Source organism: Tenebrio molitor, chromosome 9, assembly GCF_963966145.1.
Source record: "Tenebrio molitor chromosome 9, icTenMoli1.1, whole genome shotgun sequence".
Classification (NCBI taxonomy): domain Eukaryota; kingdom Metazoa; phylum Arthropoda; class Insecta; order Coleoptera; family Tenebrionidae; genus Tenebrio; species Tenebrio molitor.
In genome coordinates this window covers 12291561-12305404 of record NC_091054.1, presented here as the reverse complement: position 1 = coordinate 12305404, position 13844 = coordinate 12291561, and the positions used below count along the sequence as shown (strand labels likewise).

Below are 13844 nucleotides of genomic sequence, written 5' to 3'. Positions count from 1 at the left end.
CTATTTCTGTTTTTCATTTCACGCACTGTTTTTTATTAGTTACCTAGCAACATGGTCACTGCATTGAAACTTCAGAGTTCCTTCAAAAATTTGAATTTTTAATTTCAATTTTTGGATCAATTATAGAAAAAATATTGTTTATATTTCGTGCGTGAAGATGTTTTTGTGCATTCAAAGGCTTATATGCCTCGACCTTCGTCTCGGCGTAAAAGACCTTTTCATGCACAAAAAACACTCTCTTCACGCACTTAATATAAAAATAACTATTTTCTAACACTAATATCTTATACTGTTTCTATGGTGCATTTGAGCTCACACCTTATGTTTCCCATAAAATACGCTTGTCTCTATAAGACACGTCGTCAATAGCAACGTATCTTATAGAGTCATAAAATACGCTCACACACATCATTCAAGTAACATTTTATTCATCATTTTTACAGTATAATTATCACAAAAGTGAAAAGTACAATTATTGAATTGGAATTGCCATATTAGCTTCGTGCTCTCGTTCATAACATCTTCTTCTTTAACTTCTGCTGTTTCATCCAATGCAAGTGCCCGGCCATCGAAAATGGCAATCTTTACATTTTCTTCAAATTATTGTTGCCGTAGTGTGAATTAACTTTTAATGAAGTTCTACACGCTTACCCCATATCAAGAAAAGCCAAAATGACATCTTCCGTTACCTCCGTGATGCTTTTTTTTATTGTTCCGGCCTTGAAACGAAACATACTCGTACACCTTTTCGTATGCACTTTTAGACTTCATTGGTAACAAATTGCCCCTTTTTTCTTATTTCTTCTGGAACGTTTTGGCACATTTCAACGATGAAAATTGTTTTTTTCCAAATTTGTTGATATTATTACCATAGTACCCACGGCAACCTCCGCATTTTGTGTATTGTGACGCGCCTCGAATAATTTCGGAATTTATTAAAGTTTCTGATAAGATGTTAGTGTTAGAAAAAATCTTGAAGACAACGCCTGTTTTATAGTTTAAAAATCTCGATCTATTAAATCCTCGCTCCCTGCGGTCGCTCTGATTTAAACTACGATCTCGATTTTTAAATCGTCTATAAAACCCTTGTTGTCTTAATAGCTATTAAATCCAATGCTGTTTTTAAATAAACATCAGCGGTACACTCTGGCTAAATTTGTGAGGTTAGGTTTGGATGTTTAAGTTTTATTTTCTTGATGATATTGAACACAACACAAGTTTTCATAGCAATACCCTGTAAGTATTATGATAATTTGTCCATTTTCCTCTTCACATTTTACTACACAAATTTTTCCAATAAATGAATTGTTGAAGCCATAAATTCATAATTACGTATTAAATCCTATCCTACATTCATCTGTAAACTTACAATATTTGTCGTGTCTATCGTTTATATTATATAAAACTATACAGGGTATTTCACGAGTGATAATGCGCCTGACGGAATAATAAATTCAATCCACAATACATTTTCAAAAAAAGCCGGACATTTTAATGACAGTAGCCAGCTTTTTTCGGAAATATAGTGTGGGTTGCATTTTAAATTACGTCAGGCTTATTATCACTCGTGAAATATCCTGTATATATTATATACAGTTACTCCTGCAGCTCTGCACTGAGGTCAGTCAGGTCACAACACAATTATCACTGAAAATTGAAAACTGACAAGTGACGCACAGTTGATTGTTTTTCGTTCGCTCCGCAAAAAATCTCGACTCCCATGCTTTTAGCTTACCGTGTCGTTCTGCGGACGATTTGCGCTGATCTGCGAACGATTTTCGCTTGTGCTGCGTTACGATTTTACCGTGTCCCATGAAACTAATTCACTGCCCGGGAATAAAATGTATGTAGTGCGCCTAAAGAAGTTTTCACTTCAAAAAAATAAAAACAGTGAAGCAATTTTTCCTTTATAATTTTCTTCTTCCAAATGAACTATTCGTCTCTTTGATTCAAGTAATTCTTTTTCAGTAACAATTCAGCCATTGATAGTTAAGAAGTAAACATGTGTTATGTGCAGATCTTTATTTATGTGATAAATTTGTATGAAAATTAAGCCAAAACAAAATCACACTCGGTTGCGAGATTTTTTTGTTTGCAGTAACAGCAGTAACGTTCATATTACGAATGACCGCATTGCAAAAACCTACACCAAATTTCAAATGTATGATCTCATTTCTGAATGTAATTAGAAACGTCCTCGCTGAAAGCAAAACACGAGAAATGGATGCCAGATCGGTCACCATTGCCCAACACCTAAATATTTTTCGATATTGAATCAACAATTATTTGTGCCAGTTAATGAATTTCCGTTATTATCGGGGAACATAACGCGCAATGTCAAGGAGACAGTGCAGGAGAAGACCGGCAACCGCAGAGAGGACCTACATAGGTGCCAGGAGTTTACTGCTCAACGCCCAACGAGTTTAGTCATCGGTGCACTTCCTTCCACAGACAACGCAAAACTCTGCATCCATCGAAGCACAGTGACTAGTGAGTCAACACTTGCACCTGCCAACATGTGGTCATCGTTCACCGGTAAGTGCCCCAAAAAGTGTTCAAAACGATTAATAATTTATTACAACGGTGCCAGACGACTTATCGATTGCATCTATTACGTCGTTTCGTGTTGACCAAGGCTCGGGTCAAAGTCGGAGAAAATCAATTTCGTACAAATTATTCATTGTCGAGACAAGGAAAAATTTTGAAGCGCACCAACAAGAATCGAGGCTCGTTGTAATTTTAGAATCTGGAATTGTTGTTTATCGGAAAATTTATTCGGCGTGGGCTAACTGCGTTCAACTCCTGAAATGTTCGATTTTATCACGCCACAAACCGCACTCTTATCACTCCTACCTAATTACTAATTAAGTCCTAGTCCTATTAGCGCGACGCAGATCCGTCTGTTTTATTATTTTGTGTGCAGGTTCCCACCAGACTCGAAAAATCTCCGACTCGCTTTCTAGGTCGATCAAACACCGCACTTACATAATAAACAATTAAAAAATATCGTTCGTCGACCCTATTCTCAAATAGCTCGTTTAAAAATAAAGCCAATTACTTTTGGGCCGCTAGAATCACTGCAGCCCACTTCGATCGGACAGAATTCATGATATTTTCCTGCGAATCAGGAATGACATCATCACTAGGGTCGCACTCTCAAGGAACTTTAACACGAAAAGTAACGTTTGACTCAACCTTGGAATAAATAATAATTAACTATGACACAATCGTACAGATATGTCGAGGAGCGGATTGTTTTGGTAATCAGGTGGTAGGTATGCTTCGCGTTTTCCACACAAATTTTCCCAAAAGCGAAGAAACACACGAATTCATGTTATGGAAATGCGATGATAATCTGTTGCGCAATCTTTAAACACGGATAAATTATATTTAGCCCTGACACAAAACCGTTGTCTTTTTTTTGCACGAAAAGTTGCGGTTCTTTGGGGTGAAGCGAAATCTATTTCGACCGCTTAATCGGAGTTAATTTTGGAAGAGAAACGTTTTCAAAACTGTGACGCTGTTCTTTGTACTTTTGTTTCTATGTTCCATTCTAATTTTAAGACAATTTGTTTGTTGATCGTGAAATTTCGGTAGTGTATTTTCGGCACTAATATTAATTTAAAATGGTCTTTGCTGGACACGCAAGGACAAAATCAAGGATTTGCACTTTGAAAATAACACATTTATTTTCATATTTACCGGCTAAAAATAGAAATGGTTTAGGAAGTGATGAGAGTTGTGTTCGGGGAAAATCAAGTTTGTTCAACTACAACGTACCAAAATATAAACCAAAAATCAAAAATAAAATTTGGAGAGGAGATAGATTTTGGTTTTTAGCTTCAGCTGATTCGGTATTTCGCAATCAAGATGTGCAAGTTGGGTGAATGGGAATGAAGTCAGTTGAATAGTATTCTTGCAATTCCAAGAAAGGTTGACTAATTTTTTAAACTAAAGACGCAACACCTAAATAGGATATGATTTCATAATTCTTTTCATTCCGTCCTAATTGAAATATTGAAGGTCGATCGACAGGACTTTTAATTTAGCCAGTTTTTGTGAGAATTTTAAAATTACTGTGTACCAGTGGCGGTTCGTAAGAATTTAACTGGTGATTAAGTACTAAATAAAAATAAAAATGAAGTACTAAAATTTTCCGACACATGTTTTTGGATACAAATAAGAATTATTTTAATGTACTCATAAGGAAAATAACGGGTGTTTTTTTAAATTTGGCGTTGAAGAGTCGATTGTGAACGTATTATACAACTTTGATCAGCTGTTTAAATCTAACCTCACATTTTCCGTGGTTTTAATATGCAGATTGAAAAATCAGTCGAGCGGTTCATCACCTGTTCTTTGTGTTCTTAATCCGCAGTTTGAAAAATCAGTGTTTTTAAGACGAGTGGTTCATTCACAATCGACTCTTCAACCCTTTATGTTCATTAAGGTGGATGGATCAGTAGATGGATTTTTATTGTGTTTTTAATCGAGTCTGATGTCTAGATCCAAATTAATAAATTAACAAAGTTAAAACTTCAGTTAATTTATTTAATAGAAAAACACAATTTAATTCATATTTTTACAAAATTTAGCCACAGTTCCTAAACTCAAAATAAAAATTTCAGAAATTGAAAATTATAGCGTTTAATCTGATTTACCTAAAATCAAGAATGAGGGAATCTGTTGGTAACAATGAAAATTTGAATGATTTTGGTACCACTGTAATATAAACGCATTTCCGGTTGTCAGCTTTGACAGACAGATTTGAAATTTACCATCGAAGGTTCATTTTTGTTATATAGTTTGTCCAGCGAGAGGTTGGTTGACATAATCACTAAATTCTACGCGTAGCGTAAATTATTTATTTATTTACCTTCAAACAGTAACATTTTTTGCCCTGAAATTATGCTCTAAATAATGTATTCTAGTGCATTTTGTAGTGTTGGGTTACAAGTCTACAATTTAAAATGCCCCAATGTCTCACTGGACGGAGAATAGCATAAACATAACCAATATAACCTATTTGTTTTTAAATGTCTTGTCAAGTTAAAACATCCCGTCAGTACCAATTACGAGACAAAAAAACAGCAATACATATTTTTCAGTTGTTTCATTGCCAACAGACTCAGTCATTGTTGATCACGCTGTAGTAGGAATCGTTGCGGCCAGATTATACAGAGTGATCAACAAGAAACCAAATCAAGTCTGCTACCTCATCTTTTGTTTTATCGAAACGTATTTCTATCATGGATCAGCCGCTTTTATTTACTTGCTGTGGACACTCGTTTTGTTGGTTGCCTACCTCTCAAAAATCTATCATTAATTGCCTTTATAATTTGTTTGTAATTCATGAATAATAGATTTAAAAGCAAGTTATGATTAATTATTATTGATTAAGGAAAAAACACACAGTTACACAAAATTCCTTCATAAGGCACAATCTTGAGTTACAAAATTTTAAAAATAATTATTTTTCACAATTCTTTGTTTTGTTGTTTTCTGTAAGAAAAGTGTAAAAGTTATTATTCTCTAATTTTTGGGTAATTGAGAACTTACTCGTATCTTTTCTAGGAGTGTTTAAAACATTTAAATTACTCCAAGGTCAAAAAATACGTTTTCACAAAAACTGCTCAAAATGTTCTCCATTGTGGTCCAGGCAGAATCAAACTCGCCTCTCATAATTTCAAAAACCCTTATGAAGCTGTCAATTTGTTTAGGGTAATGTGTGGGTTTTATTTCTTGCAACACACAAAGAGAAACAAATTAATATCCTTCTTAAAAAATTTCTGATAAGTGCCATAACACAATTTAACTTGTTGTCTTAAACGCCTTATGGAAGTTGAGGGATGTTCCTTGATAATTTGTTGTACATTTTGCACCATTTCTAAAATTTGAACTAAGGACTGACCTGACTTCTTCTTAATGATGGGTTATGATTTGCTAAAATTAGGCACTATAATTTTAAGACATTGATAAACTTGTTGATAACCAATACCATCAGGTTCAGACATTTGGCTTGAAATTCTTCAGTGTAAGGGGGTACAAAGTAAGGCCAGTCTTCACTTTCTTGTTTCACCCTCTTTCGAAAATAATCTAATAAAAATGCCTTCTCTTTAATGGTAAAACCCATTTTACAACTTACTCTGGGATAATTATTGCTTACAACTTCAATAAACGTCTGTAAACTTTGCCGAAATCGAAGATTTGTTTTCTAGGTTAAATCACTTAAATTGTCAACAACAACAACCTTGAATTTTGAAATGTGACATTTCAACGAAGCATCTCCGTACCAGTAGCGTCGCGTTTGGCAATAAAGATGATAATTTACTTACTCTTACAAATGTTGCTCTTGTTAATCTTATAAATTGTTTCCCTTATGTTATAATAATAATAAAATGCACAATTATAATTCCAACGTCTAAAATTCATAAAGTATCATTTTTATTAAGTAGCGTTTGAGACCATAAATTGTCTACGCCCATGTTTTGACCGCTTATGTGCATATGATTTTGCTACGACCTGACCGATAATTTGCAACGCTTGCTCTGATTTCGATTCTTGTTGATCACTCTGTATATGAAAGTTTAGCAACATCGTGTTCAGAGACAGAACGGGGGAACATCTTTTCTTTTCTTGTTCGATTCACTTATTGTTCTTCCATTTCACGATTTTTTGCGTTGCAAATTTTCTATCATGGCGAAATTGTTCATTTCTTGGATCCATTTCTCTAAACAGTTTACGATTTAACGTCAACAGCTGTTTACTCTTGGTTATGCAATGTTGTCATATTTATTTCAGGTAAATGTTAGCTCAATGTTTTGGTGTGACGATTTTTTCGATGCGAACGATTGGCCTACCAGCACCTTTTTTTTATGAGTCACAGAGCCAGTTTCGCGAAACACACCAACACAATTTGTAATGCATGCATAAAAATCCTGCGGCATAACTGCAAAGCGTGGAAAAAAATTAAAAAGAAAATTGTTTGACAGATTTTGACATTCAAAAAATGATTGACACAAATGCTTCGACAATTATTTGAAAATCCATGACCACCTTCGACCAAGATAATTTTTGATATCCCGGTATATCCAATTGCAAAATCAAAAATTATCTAAATTATTTTAAGTGTTATATTTCCTAAATTTAGATTTGGAATATGCTAGTTACAATAGCTTTCATTAGAAATACAAAACACTCTCATACTGTTGTGTCGAAACATTCTGTTTGCTTTGGTCCCGTTTCGTCTGAAATATGGAACAACAATTTGGCATTCAATATACAAATTTTATAAGCTTAAATTGGACAATATCCAAAGACTTTTTAAAAGAATTTAAATTTTAAAGTTAGATGTAGCTCTTCCTCACACATACGAAGCTGAATTCTGTTCGAATTCTATTCCTGTTCAGGCTTTCAAGGAAATTAAATAAAATAATAAAGCGGACCAAGTAAACAGACACCAGTAGGACGATTATTATAACAATTTATTGTAAATTTACTGTAAACTCTTGAGTAGACGTATTCTTTTATATTCTTTTTTCACTTATTTTTATTATTGTAAATATTTATCCTAGGTTGTTTTTCATTCTCAAGGAAGTGTAAAATTTTCCACACAAGGAAAATTGAAGAATTTCAAGGAAAACTGTTACATACGTTCCATTCACCTCCTGAAACTTTGAGGTGACGTACTTCTTAAGCCAAGCAATAAACTGAACACCCTAGTGGCGCAAATGACTTAAGTACCTACCCTCAGTGTAATGGCGCCATCATAATGCAACCTAAGTAGGTAGTTAATTAACTTCAATAGTTCTTCGGTTCTGTAGTACCTATGGTTAGAAACTGTTATTGTGAACTTGACAAACGGTGAATTCAAAATGGTCACAACTGTTGTCGATGAATTAATTTATTTTTAGTCTCAAGTACCTACATTATCTCTAAAATTTATCAAAATAAAATAACAATACATACATAATTGCATCAACTGTGTACCACTTTTGACACATTCTTATTATTTGACATTTTGTTGCAGACGCGATTATTATGTGTAATAAGCATTTCCAAGGATTATGTCATCGTAAACAATGAATCACTGAAGAACAACAAAAATTGAATTTTAAAAAGTTGTTTTTCTGCCATATATAACAGTCTGTCGGTTTAAACATTTATTCTTTGGTCAAAGGCTATCACTAGGTCATAAAAATAAAATCAATAAATTCTATTAATGTTGTACTTTGTCCTCATTTGCTCATTAGCAATTGAAGTTTCCCGACACACGTCGATTCTGACTATTCTGTTACAATAGTTACAGCTTCTTCCGTTTAACTACAAAACGTGTAAACAGATAGAGAAGTGACAATTTGGAAAATATCAGTTTAAACTAGCTCACGTTTGTACCTGTTTGATTTCCCCAGAGCGTACTTGTCACCATTAGGTAAACATGAATTCAATTGATGTTAAAATTGATGCGTGGTGAATTTACGACGCAGAATAACTAATATAGACGCAGACCCAATGGATAACAGCTCTCAGTTTGTTCTTAATTATATTTACGAAAATAGAAAGTAATTTTTAGCTTTTTGCCAACAGGGTGAGCACTAGATGAAATTGAAGCCACTTCGATTGAGGTGTGCAACGTTTATAAGAAAAAGAAATCATTGTCAGTCATAACGTGACTAACAATAATGTTTTTAAATAAAATGTGACAAACTGTTACATACCGAGAATAATCGCAACTGCTTCCTAAGTACATTCTATCGTGTTTTACTGTTTATTTACACCGAATAAATATTTTGGATTCTATTTATACTTCTTTGTTAACTGTAGTCAGGTAGAGGTTAACTAAGCAGATTAACACGTTTTTTCTAATGTGCATTACAGTTTATTAAGTTCTGACTGACGAAACGCAATATATTTACTGTAACTAATTGAAAAATAAATAAATACAAAAAATATTAAATAATATCTCATTAAAAAAGGACAATATTTTTATTATCAATTACATATTACATCTTGCAATGTAACAAAAAAAAGTTTAATCTGTTAACCTTCGCTTTGTTTTAAATACTTAATTGCTTAATTTGTTTAATTGAACATATGATCGGGTTGGTAAATAATGTGTTTTTAAAGATATCTCCGAAAACCTTACGGTTCCAGAACAACTTTGACATCAGCTCTTTTCGGCATGAGCGATAAATTTTTATCTCTTTAATAAATTCATAATTTTTTTAAACCAAACGTTAGTCACAAATCCAGTCGCAATGGTGTTCCCACTAGTATCTCCTTCGAAAATGAAGTCGCCACTAACTTCTCCTTCGACACTAGTGCCCCCATTACCTTCTCCCTCGACGCTAGTGCTGCCGTTACCTTCTCCTTCCACACTAGTACCGCCGTTACTTTCTCCTTCGACACTAGTGCCGACTTTACCTTCTCCTTCGTCACTAGTGCCGACATTACCTTCTCCTTCGTCACTAGTGCCGACATTACCTTCTCCTTCGACATTAGTGCCGTCGATACCTTCTCCTTTGACACTAGTGCCGCCATTACCTTCTCCTTCGACATTTGTGCCGGCATTACCTTCTCGTTCGAATATTGTGTCACCAGCATCTCCTTCGAATGTATTATCAGTAGAATCTCCTTCCAATGTATTGTCACTAGCATCTCCTTTGAATATATTCTTAAACTCCTTCTATTTTTTCCTTTCACTTTTATTCCGCCTTATTGCAGCGTCGCTCCGAAAACTTTCCGGCCAAAGCAAGAAACCTTCGACACTAGTGCCGCCACTACCTTTTCCTTCTACACTAGTGCCGCCACTAACTTCTCCTTCCACACTAGTACCGCCACTATCTTCTCATTCGACACTGGTGCCGCCATTACCTTCTCCTTCAACACTAGTGCCGCCATTATCTTCTCCCTCGACACTGGTGCCGCCGTTACCTTCTCCTTCAACACTAGTGCAGTCACTACCTTCTCCTTCGCCACTACTGCCGCCGTTACCTTCTCCTTCCACACCAGTGCCGCCTTTACCTTCTTCTTCGACACTAGTGCCGCCATTACCGTCTCCTTCGAATGTACTGTCACTAGCATCTCCTTTAAATATATTCTTAAACCCCTTCTATTTTTTCGTCTCACTTCTACTCCGCCTTATTGCAGCCTCGCTCCGAAAACTTTTCGGCCAAAGCAAGAAACATTCTACACTAGTGCCGCCACTACCATTTCCTTTGACACTAGTACCGCCATTACCTTCTTCTTTGACACTAGTGCCGCCACTACCTTCTACTCCAACACTAGTGCCGCCATTACGTTCTCCTTCGACACTAGTGCCCCCATTACCTTCTCCTTCGACAGTAGTGCCGCCGTTATCTTCTCCTTCGACACTAGTGCCGCCATTATCTTCTCCTCCGAATATCGTGTCACTAGCGTCTCCTTCGAATGTATTGCCAGTAGAATCTCCTTTAAATATATTCTTAGACCTCTTTTATTTTTGCATCTCACTGTTATTCGGCCTTATTGCAGCCTCGCTCCGAAAACTTTTCGGCCGAAGCAAGAAAGAAGAAGTGACACAAGCTGCCGATGAGCAAGTTAACAAAACCGAAGACGTAATCGAAGATGGAGTTAACAAGACAAGCCAGTTCTATAGACAGACTGAAGAAGATGTCAAAGATGTTGCAAAGGGTGCTGGTGAGTTGTTTTTTTAAATTGAGAAGGATCTGTGTTCAATCTGTTGTGTTTTGTAGCGACTAAATTAGACGAAGACTTGAGCAAGACGGGTGAAAACATCGATAATAAACTTCATGAAACTGGAGCCGCTGTTGATAAGAAAGTTCAGGAAGGAAAAGAAGCCGCTGAAGCTACAAGGAAGCAACTGGAAGAGGGAATGCAAAATGTGGGGAAAGCCGTTGAATGTAAATTGAGAGATACCATGGATGGTATTCAGAACGTGGAAAAGGGACTCGAAAGTAAAAAGAAAGAAACACAGGAAGCTATTGACAAAAGAGCGAAAGAAGCTGAGGCCAAGTTAAAGGAAGCGAGAGAAGGTGCAGAAGCAAAGGCTAGAGAAGCCAGAGAAGCAGCGGCGGCTAAAGCTAAAGAGGCGAGAGATGCAGCCGAGGCTAAAGCTAGAGAAGCCAGGGAAGCAGCCGAAACTAAAGGTAGAGAAGCCAGGGAAGCAGCCGAAGCTAAAGCTAGAGAAGCCAGAGAAGCAGCCGAAACCGCAGCAAAAAAAGCGAAAGAAGCCGCCGATGCAAAGGCCAAGGAGTTGAGAGAGGCGGCAGAAGCTAAGAAGAAGGAAGTTGCAGAAGGGGTGGAAAACGCCGGAAAAGCCGTCGAGGGTAAATTGAAAGAGACGCAAGAGGCCGTCGACCGTAAAGCGAAAGAAGCCAGAGAAGCGGCCGAAGCGAAGAAGAAACAGTTCGATGAAGGAGTACAGAATGTCGGAAAAGCTGTCGAGAATAAATGGAAAGAAACGGGCGAAGCAGCTGACACCAAGAAGAAACAATTGATCCAAGAAGCGCAACATGCCGAAAGGGCCGTAGGAAACATGTTGAGAGAATCGACCGAAGCCGGCGAAGCCAAGAAGAAGCAGGTGACAGAAGACGTGCACAACGCAGGAAAAGCTTTCGGTGAGGCAGTCGATCAGAAAGTTCACGACATCAACGACTTCACCAACGCGAAGAAGCAACAGTTGGGGCAAGGAGTGCACAACGTGGGAGAGGCGGTTACCCAGAAGGCAAAAGATGTGGGCGATTTTGCGGCCGCGAAAAAACAGGACCTGCAGACAGGCGTTCATAACCTAGAAAACACTGTAGATAACAAACTGAGAGAGACGGGAACGGCCATCGACAACAAGTTCCACGAACTGGGAAGCTTCTTGGATAACACGCGGGAGAGTTTGAGACACGACGCAGACGAGTCGAACAAGAGGGCGCATGCAGGGCTGGATGAAACCAACAACATCGCGACGGGGCTGTTCGGAAAGCGGCTTTTGTAAGCGAGGAAATACACCTGCAATCGCTTTCGTAGATTAGGAAATCGACGGTCGTCGTTTCGTCCAATATGAATACTCGTTTTTGTTGTGCCTTCTTACTTAGGGATAAAACCTGTCAATGTTTATATTTTTATAAAAGATACGCGGCTATTTTGCTATCTTTACGTTGCACTTAATGTTGTGTAAAATTGTAATATTTTATAAATAAGTCAACTTTGAATTTTGTATAATGTATTTAAGCTTGTGAATAAAGATACATCAATTAAATTACAATCAGTGAAGTTAAATGTATAAAAATTGAGGCGCACTATCGTTGACTTGTGTCTCGGGGCCTGTACACAATTCCCCGACTCTTCATTTCTCTTATTATGCTTGCAGGAAGACGCCCTGATACCGATATCGCATACACTCCTTTACAAAATCGATCTAAGAAAGATGAAAATAAAATCCAATCAAGGGATAAGGACTTTTACTAACTTATCCTTTGCCATTTACAAACCCAACTGTCATCAGGACTCATAGCAGCAATCATTCTGAAACAAAGTCCTATTTACCCACAAAAATCTTATAAAATGGCGTAGGTTCTAGATTATGTCGTATTATAGATACGAACAACCCTTATGGCAGTATCAGTAATTATAAAAGCACTTTTTTCTACTTACCCATCAAAATTAGAACTTGTGCAGTCGTATACATTATCACGATTGCCTTTCATGCGAAGAAAACCACAGTTATCACACCCTTCATACTCGAATTGATCAAAAGACTACAAAAAGTGAGGTTAACAATTTACAGCTTACAAGTCTTAAATGACTTACCTTTATTAAGGAACACACTAAGCAAGCTCGCAGCCCTCTTAAATCTTTGGGCATAGTCTCAAGAGTCATGGTTTTAAGTTAAATGTTATCGTGTTTATGAAGGAAACAACTTTTCGCTACCGTCACTACCGTTGTTTACATGACCCTTGCCGAAAAGTCATCACGTGACCATATTGATTGTTGAGTTGTCACTTTTCGGGTTCGCCAACTGTAAATGATCAAAATTAAATAGGAGACTAAATTTTAATCATATTTTGGTGTGATTTCAGGGCGTAGCATGGAACATGGAACAGAGTTGTTAAATATTGTGATTTAAACTAGGCAAAAATGAATAGGGAATTCCACAATTTTTCTTGGAAAGCAAAATAATTGCCCCAATCCTCCTACGTATTCTTAAACACAAGATAAATTTAAAATGTTACAAGTACTTGAAACATTACATTTAATGTGTAGATTAATATATTTGTAACACATTTCATTACAAATGTTAAACGGTATTTATAAGAAATTCAAAAAAGGAAAAATTCCCTATTCATTTTTGCCTAGTTTATTTAAAAATAATTTTTTAATTGAAAAAAGAGTAAAATACAGAGGTCAACGTGCCGACCGATCACTTAGTGAATCACCCCGTATACATATAACGGGCAGAGATTAACGGGTATTTCACTAGTGATAATGAGCCCGGCTCCCGGCGGAATTGAAAATGCAACCCACAATACATTGGAACGAAAACCTGGAAGTTACCAGCGAAAAATTCTCTTGTGGAAGTGCAAGAACTATACTCAATTTCATATAAATGTGCATCTAAGCAAGCCATGAAAATCTGATTTTCTGTTGGTATTAAAGCTAAAGCTAGTGACTTTGACTTTCAAAGTTGCTTGCTCTGCGCGAACCCGATTTGACTAAGAGAGCGTTTTTAAATTCATCGATGGATCAATCGGTCGAATCAGTTTTCTACCAAAACGTTGTTCTATTACTGTTAGATTTATGTTGAGCTTAAGAAAACACGTTTCTTTATTCACCAAAATTTTCATGTTGGGCTC

At 36.5% G+C, this 13844-nt stretch overlaps 2 protein-coding genes and 1 long non-coding RNA gene across 3 annotated transcripts; 1 reads left to right on the top strand and 2 right to left on the bottom strand.

Annotated features, from left to right (window-relative positions):
• The first annotated feature begins 1181 nt into the window (after nucleotides 1-1181).
• On the top strand, nucleotides 1182-12256 carry LOC138137894 (tol-Pal system protein TolA-like). The gene is made up of 4 exons (XM_069057487.1): nucleotides 1182-1236; nucleotides 2296-2535; nucleotides 10513-10677; nucleotides 10734-12256. Exons 1-4 carry the CDS (start codon nucleotides 1197-1199, stop codon nucleotides 11984-11986), a joined length of 1698 nt encoding a protein of 565 aa, XP_068913588.1. The 5' UTR covers nucleotides 1182-1196; the 3' UTR covers nucleotides 11987-12256.
• On the bottom strand, nucleotides 5388-7872 carry LOC138137896 (uncharacterized). Its single transcript, XR_011161912.1, has 3 exons — nucleotides 7748-7872; nucleotides 5999-7667; nucleotides 5388-5943 (listed from the first exon to the last, which is right to left on the bottom strand). It is a non-coding gene; the product is annotated as an uncharacterized lncRNA (long non-coding RNA).
• LOC138137895 (transcription elongation factor SPT4-like) lies at nucleotides 12198-13089 on the bottom strand. Its single transcript, XM_069057488.1, has 4 exons — nucleotides 12802-13089; nucleotides 12646-12749; nucleotides 12461-12516; nucleotides 12198-12409 (listed from the first exon to the last, which is right to left on the bottom strand). Exons 1-4 carry the CDS (start codon nucleotides 12868-12870, stop codon nucleotides 12291-12293), a joined length of 348 nt encoding a protein of 115 aa, XP_068913589.1. The 5' UTR covers nucleotides 12871-13089; the 3' UTR covers nucleotides 12198-12290.
• Nucleotides 13090-13844: the final 755 nt, after the last annotated feature.

Bases quoted from the DNA above. Each gene is read 5' to 3' on its own strand.
- LOC138137895 (XM_069057488.1), bottom strand. From the start codon at position 12,870: ATGACTCTTGAGACTATGCCCAAAGATTTAAGAGGGCTGCGAGCTTGC. The intron at 12,750-12,801 runs GTAAGTCATTTA...CACTTTTTGTAG, and splicing joins TAGTGTGTTCCTTAATAAAG to TCTTTTGATCAATTCGAGTA. The intron at 12,517-12,645 runs GTAAGTAGAAAA...ACTTTGTTTCAG, and splicing joins ACAAGTTCTAATTTTGATGG to AATGATTGCTGCTATGAGTC.
- LOC138137894 (XM_069057487.1), top strand. From the start codon at position 1,197: ATGATATTGAACACAACACAAGTTTTCATAGCAATACCCT. The intron at 1,237-2,295 runs GTAAGTATTATG...TATTTGTGCCAG, and splicing joins AGTTTTCATAGCAATACCCT to TTAATGAATTTCCGTTATTA. The intron at 2,536-10,512 runs GTAAGTGCCCCA...GCCTTATTGCAG, and splicing joins CATGTGGTCATCGTTCACCG to CCTCGCTCCGAAAACTTTTC.